Source organism: Hemibagrus wyckioides, linkage group LG08 (genome assembly GCF_019097595.1).
Source record: "Hemibagrus wyckioides isolate EC202008001 linkage group LG08, SWU_Hwy_1.0, whole genome shotgun sequence".
Classification (NCBI taxonomy): domain Eukaryota; kingdom Metazoa; phylum Chordata; class Actinopteri; order Siluriformes; family Bagridae; genus Hemibagrus; species Hemibagrus wyckioides.
The window spans coordinates 7,607,435-7,623,764 of NC_080717.1; the positions used below are offsets into that span (position 1 = coordinate 7,607,435).

At 39.0% G+C, this 16,330-nt stretch overlaps 1 protein-coding gene across 2 annotated transcripts; it reads left to right on the forward strand.

Moving 5' to 3' along the window:
• Positions 1 to 8,962: 8,962 nt before the first annotated feature.
• slitrk4 (SLIT and NTRK-like family, member 4) lies at positions 8,963 to 14,363 on the forward strand. 2 transcript variants are annotated; one of them, XM_058396197.1, is made up of 3 exons: positions 8,964 to 9,692; positions 10,143 to 12,489; positions 13,082 to 14,361. In XM_058396197.1, exons 2-3 carry the CDS (start codon positions 10,183 to 10,185, stop codon positions 13,088 to 13,090), a joined length of 2,316 nt encoding a protein of 771 aa, XP_058252180.1. In that variant the 5' UTR covers positions 8,964 to 9,692; positions 10,143 to 10,182; the 3' UTR covers positions 13,091 to 14,361. The 2 variants fall into 2 exon arrangements, with proteins under 2 accessions (XP_058252179.1, XP_058252180.1); XM_058396196.1 differs by having other exon boundaries at positions 8,963 to 9,692; positions 10,143 to 14,363.
• The last annotated feature ends 1,967 nt before the right edge of the window (positions 14,364 to 16,330 follow it).

Here is a 16,330-nt window from a genome sequence, read left to right on the forward strand (position 1 = left end):
GGGGAGAAATGTCAAAAAGGCAATGCGATAAGCAGAGAAAGGCTGACCTTTTGTTTATTTTGTGCTTATTGTGTAAGGCCAAAATTGCCTGAGACCTCAAAATGCCACGGTGCAGCCCTCCACGGAGATGGAAGATTAGCCTCTAGATGCTCCACTCTCTGACCCGACTACACACAAACCAAAAAGTATTGACAGAGCATTATTATCATTCCTGTTTTTATTCTGCGGTGACATGTTAATCACAATACGGAATTAGAGCCACATGCACTCCTAGGGACTTTGATTGATTCCCATAACAGCTTAGATAACTCAGTTGACATTTTTTTTCCAGGCTTGCATGATTTCCTCTCCAGGATATATTGGTACTTGAGAAATGAACCTGACAGCGAGAACCGTGAATCATGACTATCGAGAAGCTCAAATGGTCAGGGCTCAGCCAGAGAGCACAGCTTCTTAAAATTTCGCCCGGCTTCCACCGATAATAAAACATGCACTGAGCCGCAAGCTACAGGATGAGCTGGACAGCTTTGAGGCTACTTTATCCTGTTTTCTCCACTAGCAGAAATATTACTCGGGCCCATGTTTCTTTAAGCTAAAGCTTGAAAGTGGGTTACATCTTGAGGAAGATCCGGGAGATTAAAAAGTTGGCTACATTTGGTATTATCAAGCATGATGTCATTGCTTAAACATAATTCTGTCATTATCCTGCATGCATAACTAAATAAATATCACCATCCTAAGATGATGTGGTTCATATTCATTTCAAATCCTTTTTCAAATGCTATTTGCTAAGCTAAATCCACAGCTAATGTGTCAGGCTGGGGAATACCTCCAGGAAGGGATATCACATGACTCAGTTCTCATTTTCAGTCCTGATAATGCTAGAGGATGGGAGCAGACAGAAAGGGACAATATTCACATTTCATTTTTGGATCAGTGCCCAGCAGACCTTGTTGTAAATACCTCAGTGAGCAAAGAGTGACCAATATTGGATTTGGCAAAAGGATAAAATACAATTTATGAAATGGGTTCGATGTTCTAACACTGTGTTGTCTGCAAATGTATAGCTGTTGGCATTCAATCTCAATACTCTCCACCCAAGTGTTTGGCTGTGGGTTAGCCTGAGTCTCAGTTTCTTTGCTCCTGGCCACCTAAATGACCATTTTAGAAAGGGGTAATTAATTTCAGACCCTTTTTAATACTTCCAGTCCATGTAGTATAATGTTACATACTTAATGCTACAGCTGTACTTTGAGCTGTTTGTTTGGGGTCGTTGAAGTCTTCTTGAAGCATTTATTTTCTCCCCAAATTCAGGTTCTTGGCTGATATGTTCCAATATATCACACCATTCAAGTTTCCTTCCTTTCAACTGTTTCCACCTTCGTATACGTCACTATTGGTACACTGTTCTTGGGATCATACAAGCAACAATTCAATTCAGTTCAATTTTATTCAATAGTTCATTGTCACATTGGTAAATGACTAGAGAACTGAGAAGCAAGGTTAAAAGAGGATGGGACGAGATGCCAAATGAGTGACAATGCAGTATGTTTCATGTAAAAGGAGAAAAGAGCTTCAAAGAGAAAGGAAGGAACAGAAAGCAGATTGTTATGGTATTGTTCCTTTTCTGTCTGAGTCTGAGTACAGATCGTTTGCTGATAGCTCACAAGTGAAGCCACTCTTTCTTCACAAAAAAAAGAGACTCTGCTGAAACTCTGTCTCTCTCTACAAAATATGACACTTATAGGATCAAAGGAGATTGTAGTCAGGATGGTCTGATGAGTGCAAATTTACAGTAATTCTTACAAAACAGTAATTCTTACAAAAGTTATGAATGGCGAGGGTGAGAAAACGGTGAGATCATTTAGTGGTCTATAAGAACAGGCTGCATTCAGAGTTGGCAAAAGTCTAAAAGTCCCATCGATATTTATAAGGGGGATATTTTTGTATTTAGATATGAGTTATACGGCTGCTTAAATTTGCTTTCTGGGGCTTCTTATTCAGAGTATTAAAAATAAATGAATGTAGTCACAAGATGTTAATTGAGGTAATGAAATTGGTTATGTGTGTGGGATGTAGGGTGATTTATTAAGATGTTAATTTGCTAATTTGAGTTATCAAATGAATCAAATAATGGTAATGAATTGGTTAATTTGGTGCTTTACTGCATGTACAGTATGGGCAGGTATAAAGTATAGCTGTCCGAACAACTATCTGGCTCACTTTAGGTGCTTTATCAATAATATATCTATATATATAGGCAATGTCTCTGGGTGACAATGTTATACTTAAAAAGGGGCAATAAAATTGATTAAATAAGTATGTAAGTCAATGTATGAATATAGATGATTCTTTAAAGTATCATATATAGGCACCTATGTTACCTATGTTATCACACATGACTAAAATACTTACTGTAACTTTTTCACAACCAGTTGGCTTCTTTGACCATATGTGTACAGGTGCTACAACAATACAGTTTAGCTGGAAAAAAAATAGACCCAGATATTTTTCAAAAATCAAAAATCAAAAATTTTTATAAAGATTTATTCATGTTTATTGATACGTCTGGATGTATTTTGAATGACTTTATATCAGAAATATAAATATAATAAAATGCTGCCCTGAGGCAACAATGTACCATAAAGTAATCACAAAAGGCCATAACACAAGCATTAGGAAGCTATATAGCAGCTATATATATATTGCAGTCCTAACAACTTTGGTAGACTGATCTTTATGTGTTTGCATGAAATATCCTTCCTTTTTTCCATATAATATGTTAAAGTTTTATTACATCATTCTATTATGTTTAAGATGCAAGCCTCTTATACTATAAATGAAAGAAGAATGGAGTAGGGGGTAGCATTCCCGGTGGATACTAGTGAGAATGAGATGATGAGTAGGTCTATATGGAGAAAGTGAGAATAAGGATGATGATGTAGATGAAGATGAAGGTAGAAGAATGCTAAGAAATCCGCAGGGAGAAAGGGAGGGTGAGAATGAGGAAGATGATGATGGTGAATAAGGAGGTCGAGTGAGGCACTGTGGGAGGAAACTATAGACTCGGTTCCAACAGGGTGGCTCCAGGAGCCTATGGCAGAGAATGACAACAGACTTTAAAACACAGTCCTAGAGATCGGCAAATGTGGATACGTCTCTGTCGGACGAGCTGAACACTTTTTACGCTTGCTTTGAGGCTGCAGCGGAGTGTGTCAGAGCAGGGAACGCTTTCATCATCTCAGAGCATGATGTGAGGAAGGCTTTCAGGAGAGTGAACACAAGGAAAGCAGCAGGACCAGACGGCATCTCTGGTCGGGTCCTTAGAGCCTGTGCTGACCTGCTAGAACCGGTGTTCACGGACATCTCCCTGGCACGGTCAGTAATTCCCACATGCTGTAAACAGGCCATTATCATTCCTGTCCCAAAGAAACCCTAGGCTGCCTGCTTCAATGACTATTGCCCAGCAGCCCTGACCTCAGTTGTGATGAAGTGCTTGAAAGGCTGTCATTACCTGACATTTTGGATACATTACAGCTCAGACACTCAACCCTATGATGCCATCACACACCTCTTAATGAGTCATCTGGATACCAGGAAACAAAATTATCCTAAAATGTTGTTTGAAAAATACAGCTCAACATTTAACAAAATAATTATCTAATAAATCACCATCAAGTAAGAGGACCTCTGACAGTGTCTCACCCTCAGCACTGAAACACCCCAGGGTTGTGTCCTGAGCCTCTTGCTGTATTCACTGTAAACTTAAACCTGTGATGCCACCTGTTAAGTAATTTCCACACCTGCACCATCAAGATAATTGTGACAGGAAGCATCACACCCTGGTTAGGCAACAGCACCCAGCAGGACAGGCAAGCAAAGGTGGCATAAAGAGCACAGTATCTGCACTGAGCTTCCTGACCTACAGTTTATCTATAGCAAGCAATGCTGAACCATGGCCAGAAAAATAGTAAAGGACCTCAGCCATTTGAACAATGGACTCTTCACACTGTTGTGGTCAAGGAAGGCATTTGTAATTGGTAAATTTTTTCTCCTTATCTATAAAAAAAATCTATTGTTCTAATATTTTCCTCAAAACTATTCAAACATAATAATAACATAAACATATAATTTTATTGACTTATTATTATATTATATATCATTATATAATTATTATATTATTATATCATAATTCTAAAGGAACACAGTGGTTTAGTAGTCAATCACTTTTAATCACTTTTGCTTTGCATCTCTGGGATTGATTTGATTGCCCTGTGTGCATGGAGTTTGCATGTTCTAGCTGTGTTATGTGGGGTTCCTTTTGGTACTTTGGGTTCCTCCCCAGTACAAAGACTGCAATGTAGGCTGAGTGGCATCTCTAAATGGTCCATAGTGAGTGAATGGTGTGTGTATGTGATTATGCCTCGCAATAGGCTGGCACCTCATCCAGGATTTCTCCTGCCTTGTGCCCAGAGTCAACTGGCATAGGAGCCAGGCTTCCTGTGACCCTGTGTAAGATAAGCAGTACAGCAAATGTATGTATGTCTGTACTGATGGATATCATAGTTCATTGGGGGTTTAAGTTTGTAGTTTCAGATTCTGGAGATCTGAAATACTGATGTGAGCAATTGCTTACATACCTTAATTCTGAGTATGGGCCTATGTTAGTGGAACACAGCAGACGTGAACAGAGCAGATGTGAGCTTTGTCCCTTAGTAAAGTCAACCTTTCGGTAAACCAAACAGATTGAAGCTTTTTTGCTTGCTCACCTCTTCTTCCTCTTTGCTTTCTATTTTGAAAGGGGAAGGGAAGGGGGGTGTTTCATGAGACAGCATTGTTTAGATGTGTCATGTTAGTCATTACCCCTCTAGCTCATCTCCCACCCAGTGCTTCTGCCTCCTGATACATTGATTTCTTTCTCTCATATTTGTCTAATTTTATATCATTTGTTATATACATCCCACAAAATTACTGTCACATCTAAATCCAACACCACTGCAAGATCCCTACTCCCACTCATCTTCCTACTGACTCAGTGCATTCATTAAGGCTCTGTTTATAAATGCAATACCTCAGTAAACCATGACACTTAGTCAGAGGTTTTACTCAGAGATACTGCATGCTGTGTATCTCTGAGCAATATTTTTAGTTATAGATTTTACACATTTTGATCATACACACTTTCTTTTCCTGTATGCTTTTACGTTGTCTTCTTTGCCTTGTTTTCCTGTCTGTTTACTATCTCTTGCCTGACTAGCTTCTTTTGCTTGCCAATTTAGATTACTTACTTTAATGCCTCCCTAATTATAAAAACTTCAGAACTGCTAATGCATTATCCTTGCTTTAATTTCCTGCTTTCCCAGTTGTCAATCATTTTTATTTTATTTTATTTTATTTTATTTTATTTTATTTTATTTTATTTTATTTTATTTTATTTTATTTTATTTTATTTTCCACTGTAGACTAAAGTCTATGCATAGAGTCTATATGAAGTAAAATTGAAACTGTGAAAGGATATGAATTTTTATAGATGATCTACAGTGAACAAGATTGTTCTCAAGAATCCTGTTACATACCAGTATATTTATAAAAAACCTCTTTGCCTCTACCAGGAGGTTAATATGTGACCACTGACAATGCTTTCTCAAAGATGACATTTTCTCCAGAGTAGATGCCAGAAATATAGATTTTAAGTTTGCTAATAATTTTGAACACTTTTGATTTTTTTCCGAAATATAATATTAGATTGGTAGGAAGTGTAGAGGCCCTTGCTTTGAATGACTTCTGCGCACATCTGCGGCCACAGGACATCACTAGTTTCTCACAGTGCTTCGGTGTGGTCTTGGTCCACTCTTCTTTCAGTCTCTTCCACAGTTTGGTAACTGTAGTGGGATTCTTAGCAGTAAATTTGTTGCCAAGGATTTTCCATAGGTTTTCAATCGGGTTTAGATCAGGACTCTGTGCTGGCCATTCCATTACTTCAGTGTTCTAAACCTTAAGGAACTGCTTCACCTGTTTTGCAGTGTAACAGGGTTGGTGTTGTCTTGCATGAAAACTGCAGGCTGATTGCGAGATGCTCAGAGAGAAGCAACCTTATTTTGCCAAAGGAGGTTCTGATAAACATTTTCATTCACCCAGTCATTTAGCTGTATAACAGGCCCAGCTCCTGCTGCAGAAAGTATCCCCCAAACCATGAAATTTCCAGTTCCTTCCCTGCAAAAATCTCCCTGTAAAGTGTGCTTAAATAAAATTCACTCATCCTCTTAAAGCAGTAAACTGTCTGCAGTACATTGACTACTGACATTATCCTAATGCCATAAGAGTAGATTATAAGATGTCTCATCCTTAACCTGGCAACAAATTTGGTGATTCTAGTATTCAATTAGTATTAGATCAATAAAAATACATTAACTTGGTGTGATGGTGTGTGTAGTCACGCATCTACTGAGTCAACCTACCATCAACTCTGTTTTTTTTATTATTATTATCATTATTATTTGTTATGGCTAAGACATTTAAATTTAAGATATAATAAGAATGATGTTTATTTCTTTCTTGAATTTATTTAATTGAATAAGTCTTTAGAGTAAAGTTAAAAAAGAAAGAATGAAATAAATCTAATCTGGTGAGGGAAAACTGGGTTGTTAAACATGGGGGATACCCCTTTCCTAGTTTATTTCTCCTCACATGGGTGCATGTTCATTTATTGACACAAATATAGCAATTGAGCGAAAAGAGGGGGGAAAATGGCTTATAACCAACTAAATTTGCTATACTCTAGTGTCAAACCCCTAAGGAATGCTTGAGTCTGCACAGATATGGAGCCTTAAGATAATCCATTAAGTACTTAAGGACACTTAGTACAAAATGGAACCAATTAGCATAAGCTTTTTGCAACCTGGGAAGAGAGGGAGATTTTCTATACCAGAAGGGTACATCAGAGGCAACAAACAAACAAAAACATTTCTTTTAAAGCATTTCAAAACTCTAAAACCTTTAATAAAACCTAGAACTATATAAAGAGCCTTGTAGATTGTCCGTAACAAGCATGTCAAAGTTGTGCAGCAGGTAATGTTGCTGGCTTCTAGCTCCAGGCTTCAATCCAGAGCAAGGGCTGTTGTCTGTTTGGATTTCTGAGGATGTTTTTCCTATGTAGGTTGTCTCTGGGTTGTTCAGTTTCCTCCCACCTCCCAAAAACTGGTCAGTGGTGGATTCTAACAGCTGAATTGTATGTATGAGTGAATGTATGTATGAGTACATGGTGCAATGCAATGGGCAGTCAGTTCCATCCAAGGTGCTCATTACATCCCTGAAATGGAAAGTGGTTCCTTAAGATGAATGAATGACCTATTATCAGCTTTACACCGTAGTATATGATCATGCCAGGGTAAAGATATTTCAGAACCTTGCAGCAATTCAGACCCAGGGAGAACCACAGGTAAGGTATTAAATCTTTTACTCTCTTGGGAAAGTGAGGATGACTGGTAGGTGTAAAAGTGAATCATTAAAAAAATCACAAACAGGCAAGCTCTAAACAAGCATCAACAACAAAATAATGTCACCACTACTTACCATCTCATCCATTTTTGTGTGTGATTCTTTTTTTTTCTTTTGCTCGTTAAAAATAGGCAGCTGCTTAGCATATCAAAGGCAGAAACCCGAGAGAGGGAAAATGACAAGCACAACTTCCCTGTGTTCAACTGAACTAATGCTGTCGCTTCATGCTAAACACAGGGTGTCGAAACTAAAGTTCATCATGTACTTTTCATCACCAGGAGTGTACATTATTGAAATTTTAAAAGGTGAACTGCTACACAGCAAGCGTGGATGGGAAGAGATTCTATTTTGATATTTTACTTTCTTTTGTCAAGGAAAAAATTGCTGTTTTTGCTACTGTACACTGCACGCCTCAGCAACTTCTCTCAGAGGAGCAGTTGGAGGAGAAGGCTGCCTTCATGGGTCTTAAATAAAAAAAAAAGTGAGCCTTGCAATCACTTGCAAGACAGCTGTTCTCTGCTTTTCGATTTTACGGAGGTATTAACTGGGTGCATGTCTGTTCTATGTGTCCTTCTGTGTGTGTGTGTGTGTGTGTGTGTATGTGAGTGTAAGTGTTTGTTAGATAGTTGGCAGAGGTGTCTGTTCTGACAGAATTATATCTAATGTAATAGATGCCACATAATGATAATAATAATAATAATAATAATAATAATAATAATAATAATAATAATAATGACCATGCAGGTGAGGTTAGGGTCTGCCAATACATTTATATAAGCAGATAGCGTACTATCAATAGCAGAAATGACTCATGTGTGGTAGAGTTCACTTTTGTGCCAGATGGGGGCACCATTTTAGCTTTTATTCCGCTCTATATTCAAACTTAACCCATTCCAAAATAGAAAGTCACACTGAACCGATCTTCTTCCATAGTTTGTTTGTTTATTTATTTATTTATTTATTTATTTATGTGCGATAGCATTCCTGTCCTGTTTTGTCCTTCAGTCCAAAAATGTGTGATAATTCTGTCATGAATCTATGAGAGAGGAATACCGACCACCTGCAGTTTGTCAGCTTTACTCACATCAATCACAAGGGCTTCATGTGGACACGTCTTCATGGATTTGCAGCTCACACACACACACACACACACACACACAAAATACGCTGATAAAAGGCAAAAAAGATTCAAAACACAGAACACTACTATATTCTTTTTTAAAAAGAATAAAAAAACATCTATCGGGGCGCAAAAAACGCATCCAGAAATAAAGCATCGCATTATTTTATTTTTTTCTTTATAACATGTTTTCTTCAGAAATTATACTTTGCTTTGGGGTGCTGTTTAGTTAAACTTGAGTTCTATAGTCTTCGCTATCGCCCTATAATCCCCCCCCCCTCTCCTCCTCCTCCACATCTCTCCATCTCTGCATTCCCTCTCTCCTCTCCCTCTCCTCCCTCCTCTCTTCTCCTTCACCGTGCGCAAACGCACCGCGGTGTGGAATACTCGCTCTCTCTCTCTGACGCGCGCTGCCGTCCTTATTCCACCAAAGTCTGCGGGAAGAAGAATAAGTCGTTTCCAAATCGAGTTTCGTTGTCTTTCAAAGCGTGGACCTTTCTCTTCTTTTTTTTTTTTCTTTGCTGAACTACGCTGGGACTAAAACTGAATTATTCATCCTCCGCATCTGCCTTCGTTGAATATGGGAGCGCGCTGCCTCTCGCCCCGCTTTTTCGCAATCACATCGGAGCGCATCGTTTTGAAGAGCGCGAGTTGAGCGTTTATCAGTGCTTAGGGGAATCAAGAAAAGCGTGATTTCTTTTAAGTCTCCGGAACTGTTTGGGGGGTGGCAACTAAAAGGGAGATCCGATCATCAACGTCCCTTCTCCTTTTGGCCTCTCCTTGCGTATAAACCGAAGAATGCCGGCGCGATTTTCACAGCCGATTCAATGCAGAGATGCGCCTTTCTTCAGTTCTCCGTCGGTTTTTCGGGTGAATTTGTCCTCCTGAGCCTTTGCTATGCCCCTCCAGTGCTCGGCTGTCTCGGGGATTAATGGCAGAATGTGCGTTCAGGACAAGTGGAGGCTGACTGGAAGAGACGCGAAGGCTGAAATTGGAGCCTGAATGGACAAATTCTCCAGGTCCCGTGTAAAGTGCGGTGTCTTCTGGAGAGAAGGCGATATTTCGGACGCTGCGGGTGAGTTTTTCGGTTATTCAGAACCGATTATTATATCACTTGCGCACAGTGTTTGAGAATCAATCGAGAATTGGCAAGCACATTACTAGCATATAAAATTTGCTTAGCTGTTCTGGTACACCCTGCATGATAATGATGCCCTCAATACGTGTGGAAAGGGTTTTTGTCCTTTTAATTGGAATTTAATTCAAGAACATTGTTTTTTATCTGATTTTATCTGATGATATATTTGAGTTGCCATTTTACTTGTTACTCTTATTCTTATTATAGATCTATATCACAGTCGATTTCTTAGACAGCAAGCAAAGACAAATTTTGTTAACTTGTATGCGCAGAAGGGGAGCCAGATTCTAAAACAGTACTTCTATGCAAACTATCCATATTGCTGTGTAAAAAAATGTGCAAACCATACTTGTTTTGATTTTCTGTTTGTTCTCCCCCTCCCCTAAGGTTGCTAAATGGTTTTCTGGGGGATTTTTAAAAGGCAAAAATGCTGCTGCTTGTTCTGTTGGCCTTTTCCGTATCGAGTGCATTTTCTGACTCGGATACTGAACTCTCAGCCGAGACCTGCAGTGCCTGCTCTTGCATGTCCATTGAGAACGTCCTCTATGTGAACTGTGAGAAAATAACTGTGTACAGGCCAACACAGCTGCTCCCTCCACAATCCAGCCTCTACCATCTGAATTTCCAGAAAAACCTTTTGTACATTCTTTACCCCAACACTTTTCTGAATTTCACGCACGCAGTCTCTCTCCAGCTGGGGAACAACAAGCTGCAGAACATCGAGGGAGGGGCCTTCATGGGACTCAGTGCATTAAAACAGTTGCACTTAAATAACAATGAATTAAAAGAGCTCAGAGCTGACACTTTCCGGGGGATTGAAAACTTGGAATACCTCCAGGCCGACTACAATTTAATCAAGTATATTGAGAAGGGAGCCTTCAACAAATTACATAAGCTAAAGGTTGTAATTCTAAATGACAATCTTATACAGAGCCTGCCTGAGAACATATTCCGCTTTGCCTCCCTCACACACTTGGATATACGAGGAAACAGGATACAGAAGCTCCCCTACCTTGGAGTTTTGGAGCATATTGGAAGGATAGTGGAATTGCAATTGGATGACAACCCATGGAACTGCACCTGTGATTTGTTACCTCTGAAAGCTTGGTTGGAGAATATGCCCTATAACATTTTCATTGGAGAGGCTATATGTGAGACTCCCAGCGACTTATATGGCCGACTTTTGAAAGAGACCAATAAACAAGAGCTATGCCCTCTGGGAGTTGGAAGTGACTTTGATGTGAGGATGCCCCCTTCCCAGCCAGATATTGGACACACCATATCTAACATTGCACCATCTACAATAGCACCCTCAGTTACCAAAGCACCGAAAACTACAAACCCCTCCAAAATCTATGGGAATGGTATTGTTGCTGGTATTCCAGTGGGTAAAAATGGCCAAATTGTGTCCTACCAAACCCGAGTCCCTCCCCTCTCCTGTCCTCAACCCTGCGTTTGCAAAGCTCATCCATCCGATTTCGGCATTAGTGTGAGTTGTCAGGAAAGAAATATCCAGAGCCTAGCTGATCTTACACCAAAACCTCCAAATTCCAAGAAATTGCACCTCAGTGGTAATTACATTAGAAATATCAGCCCCACGGACTTCCAAGGGTTTGAAGGATTAGATCTCTTACACCTGGGCAGTAATCAAATATCCACTGTTCAAAAAGGTGTGTTTGGAAATCTGACCAACCTGCGCAGGCTATACCTTAATGGAAATCAGCTCGAGCAGCTTCACCCGGAAATGTTCCTCGGCCTCAGTAACCTCCAGTATTTGTATTTGGAATACAACGCTATAAAGGAGGTGTTAGCAGGGACATTTGACTCCATGCCAAATTTGCAGCTCTTGTATCTAAACAACAATGTGCTCCGAAGCCTCCCTGCTTACATTTTTGCTGGTGTGCCTCTTGCTCGGTTGAATCTAAAGAACAATCACTTCATGACTTTGCCTGTGAGTGGCGTGCTGGACCAGCTCAAATCCCTCACTCAGATAGATCTGGAAGGCAATCCCTGGGAATGCTCATGTGATTTAGTGGCTTTGAAACTGTGGTTGGAGAAGCTGAATGAGGGGGTGGCTGCCAAGGAGGTCAGATGTGCATCCCCAGTGCAGTTTGCAAACATTGAGCTGAGGGAGCTGAAAAACGAGATCCTGTGTCCTAAGCTCATAGCCAGGCCTCCTTTTATCCTGACTAGCGCAACCCCCCTGGCCACGTCAATGTCACCTGCTGGAGTCGGCAAGGCACCTCCTGGTGGGCCGGTGCCTCTGTCAATCATGATTTTAAGTATCCTGGTGGTCTTGATTCTCACAGTGTTTGTTGCTTTCTGCCTGTTAGTCTTCGTGCTTAGACGAAACAAAAAGCCTGCTGGGAGGCAGGAGGGACTTGGCAACCAGGAGTGCGGCTCCATGCAGCTCCAGCTGAGGAGGCACAACCACAAATGCAACAAAAACGATGACCTGGGCGGGGAGACCTTTATCCCGCAGACCATAGAGCACATGAGCAAAGCCCACACTTGTGGAATGAGAGACTCAGATGCCGGCTTCAAGTTTGCCGACTCCCAGAGACCGAAAATGTTCTTACGCAACAGCGCAGACAGCGACAAGGACTCTCTAACGCTGGACCCCAGGAAACGATTAAGTACCATTGATGAGCTGGATGAGTTCCTACCTGGAAGAGAGTCCAGCCTGTTCCTCCACAACTACTTGGACAACAAAAAGGATTTCAACAGTATAGGGGTGAGTGGTTTTGAGATCCGTTACCCCGAGAAACCACATGACAAAAAAACAAAAAAGTCATTGATAGGGGGTAACCACAGTAAGATAGTTGTTGAGCAGCGCAAAAGTGAATATTATGAACTAAAAGCAAAACTCCAAGGGACCCCTGACTATCTTCAAGTACTAGAGGAACAGACAGCCCTCAGTAAATTTTAGGCCTCTCATCTTCATGTGCCCCTTACTTACAAAAAAAGTGCCTTATGGGGAAAAAAATATCCATGACCAATGGAATACTGGACACAGATTTCATTACACTAAACTATAACTTAGAATTGGTGTTTGTGTAACTTCAAATATTATTATTTTTTCAAAGTGATGATGCCATTATAAAGTATAAAACAAAAGATCACATTAGTCTATAAGAGAGGTTATAGAGTATCTTATAAACAAGTGTAGTTTGCTGCTACTGAAATGGGTTCCATCAGATTATTGCTTTTGTTTTGAGTACCAGATGCTTTTTTTGAATTTTTATTTTTAAACAAATTGTTGGGTCATAAAAGAGTATCATGAGTGTAATGCATATTGACCCTTGTTCATTGTTTTTGGTTGGAAGTATTTTTAGGGTGCTTTGGATGACAAAATGAAACGGAGTCGAAGATTGGCAAGCCGGGCACAGGCATGAACCTTTCGGAATCCCCCAGAGTACCGTCATTCGGATTTTAATTTGACACTTTTTCGGGGCCTTGAAACTGGTGGATTCAGTTGTAATTGAAAGCACTGACAGTTCCAACATCTTTAACAATCTGGATTATTCTGTCTGTTGTTTCTGTAAGGAGCCATTTAAATTTGTTCTAACGAAATGTGATTCCTCTTGAAGTTTTTGGGTACGGCACATGACAGGACATTCATAAACCCAAGAAAAATATCTCCATAGCTGCTTGCCATGTAAGCGTATCTGATTTATTTTGTAAGTCGACATTATTTGTATTTGTGAGGCAGTTTTTAAATGACAAAGAACTATCCCATCAAGATGTAAACGGATTCAAGAAAAACAAACAAACAAACGAAAAAAAAAAAAAAATCAAAAAGGACAAAAACACTGAAGACCACTGTCATCTGTCAATCAGTAGATTACTTAACTTCATATTTAATTTATTTTTCTATGCAGGACTATTTAAAGGTTATTGGTACTATTTAAGATTACAAGGGACTTTTTCCGAATGCTACAAGTGATTTGAGTTATGCTCTGAACAACTAACTCGAACCTTTCTGTTCTACGTGTCCCAACATGTATTTTACTGCTAACCTGAGCATAGGAGCTAGCGTCAGTGATAGTGATGTAACTTTCACTATTACATTGCAAGAGGAAAATCCTCATAGTGTATCAAGTCCAACAATCTTATAGCCCATGAATATTTTGTCAAAGAATTTTTTTAACAATATGCAACCAAAATAAGTGTGCATTAACGTGATATGATTCTGAATTTTATGAATGTGTTATGGGATTCAAAATAGAGTTAGGGAGAAGGCGTGTAGATCATTATTGTTTCTTTTATTTCTTTTATTTTCTCTTTTATTCTTCTTTTTTTTTTTTTTAAATGAGGACTGTACATTTTCACATTATCTTTCAGAAATTCAGTGTGTTTTTGCTAAGATCTACTGATTTGGTCAGAATCATATCACACACCATGTGCAATATTATTATGCTCAATCATATTAGCTTGACAATTTTACTTTGTCCGCTCGAGTTAATATTATGGAGAGACCAGTTTTACGTTCGGAAAAGAAAGAAATATATATATTATTCAGTCCTTATTTAAGATATTGTTAAGTTAATGATTGTTTGAAATAGAATGTACCTTGAACAATAAAATAAATACAATTTTATATATGAGAAATCAACAGAATTTTCTGTGTTGGTTTCATTTTTGATGTTCAGTTTTTTTTTCTTTCTTTGATTACTGCTTCTCTAATAAATGGACTGAGATGCTTATTAAAGAATTTTCAGAAAAAATACTACCATAGCACCACATTTACACTTGCATTTAAGCTGCTTTTTTTCCTCTAGTATATTTCACATTTTTTTTAACATCACTACTGGAATATAATACAGCCACATTTTTTTTTTTTTTTTTTTTTCACATGCTTAATGAATTGTTTATGCATTGTTGTTCACAATATATTTTCTTGTTACAAGATACACATTTGACAAAAGTGAATCAGCACACCCTGTCTTGGTGAATTTGTATAATTTGATCATTTGAGTGATCTCATGTTGTGCTCAAGGGCTTTGCCTAGCAAATGACCACAATCAGGTGTCCTAAATTAGTTTCCATTTCTCCTGAATCTCAGAACATAAGCATTTGCTTACAGATTGTTGACGTGCTTTTGCATTTGTTCTCAGTGTGTTGCCATTATGCTGTTGTTTTTTTTCTGTATTAAGCATGTGTAGACTCATATCCAGTGAGAATGATTTGGATCCATTCATAAAAACCAGACGCTCATTTTAGAGTGTGATCGTGAATGAAGCCATACAGCGCACACACACACACACACACACACACACACACACACACACTGTTAACTGTGTAGTGTCCTAAATGAACTATCTTTACTGATTTTAGGTTTGAATGCTAGCTTGTGAATAGATGGATTTGATATCATTAGAATTGAATTTGATCGCTTCACATCAACGCACCATTCAACAGTTAAATGCCAGGTCCAAACTACTAAAAAATTTAATTTACCAGTTGTACCAAGTTTCAACATAGCCTTAATTTATAACTTAAGACTAAACCTGGGGGCACGGTAGTCTAGTAGTTAGCATATTTGCCTTGCACCCTCAGGGTTGGTGGTTTTATTCCTGCCTCCATTCCTGTGTGTGAGGAGCCTCCAGTTTCTCTACTGGTCCAAAAACATACATTGAATACTGATTGGCATCTCAAAATTGTCCAGAGATTTAGATGTGATTGTGCCTGTGATGAGTTGGCATCCTGTTCAGGGTGTCCCCTTAGTCCCCTGGCATAGGTTCCAGGTTCCCTGTGACTCTGTGTGGGGATAAGTGTTTCAGAAAATGAATGCATGAGTGAATGAAGGAGTACTTGGCAAAAGCACCCATTATAAAAGCATGTTATGTTATTTTGTGAGGAAATGGATGCACTGCTTCAGTCAAATCATAATGAATATGTGTTTTAGGATTAACTTTACATCATGACTTTGAATCAAAGTTATGTTCACTTGGTGCAATTGATCTTATACAATCTGTCATAGACCTTGATGATTTTTCTTTCTTCATTTGTTGTGCTTTTTCCTTAAAGTGCTATTTAAGTTATATGTATGTCTGATGTGGTGCCTTTTTTTCTTGATGCATTATCACTTTTTTTTTTAGTGATGTTTGTTGAGTTTTTGTGCGTTCTTGGGCATACAGTATATCTCCATCTGAGGTATTTTAATTCCACAAACCCTGATATTTGATTGCCGTTGTACAGCAATCGGCCTGAAGCTCTCGCGAAATTTTGAAAGAACACTTTTCTTTGTGCATAATCTACTTTCACATTCGTTCTGCACTAATTAATGGCCTTTTTTTTTTTTTTTTGAGTAAGCATGCATATTCTTGAATAAGCAATTAGTGCCAGCTCGTGTCTCCTTGACAACTGTGCTATTGATGCCTTTTTTTTTATCTCGCCTTGCCAGGATTAAGTCGGACAAAGGAAGGTTGTCCATCCAAAAAGAGCCTGGGGTTCACTTTAAGGTGATTTACATTGACCTGCATGGTTCTTTCCAGCCTAAATATCGCTGTGATCACTGATGGCCAAAAAAGGGTCAGCTAACTTAATTGGTTAAACATTTAATAACTGTTTCT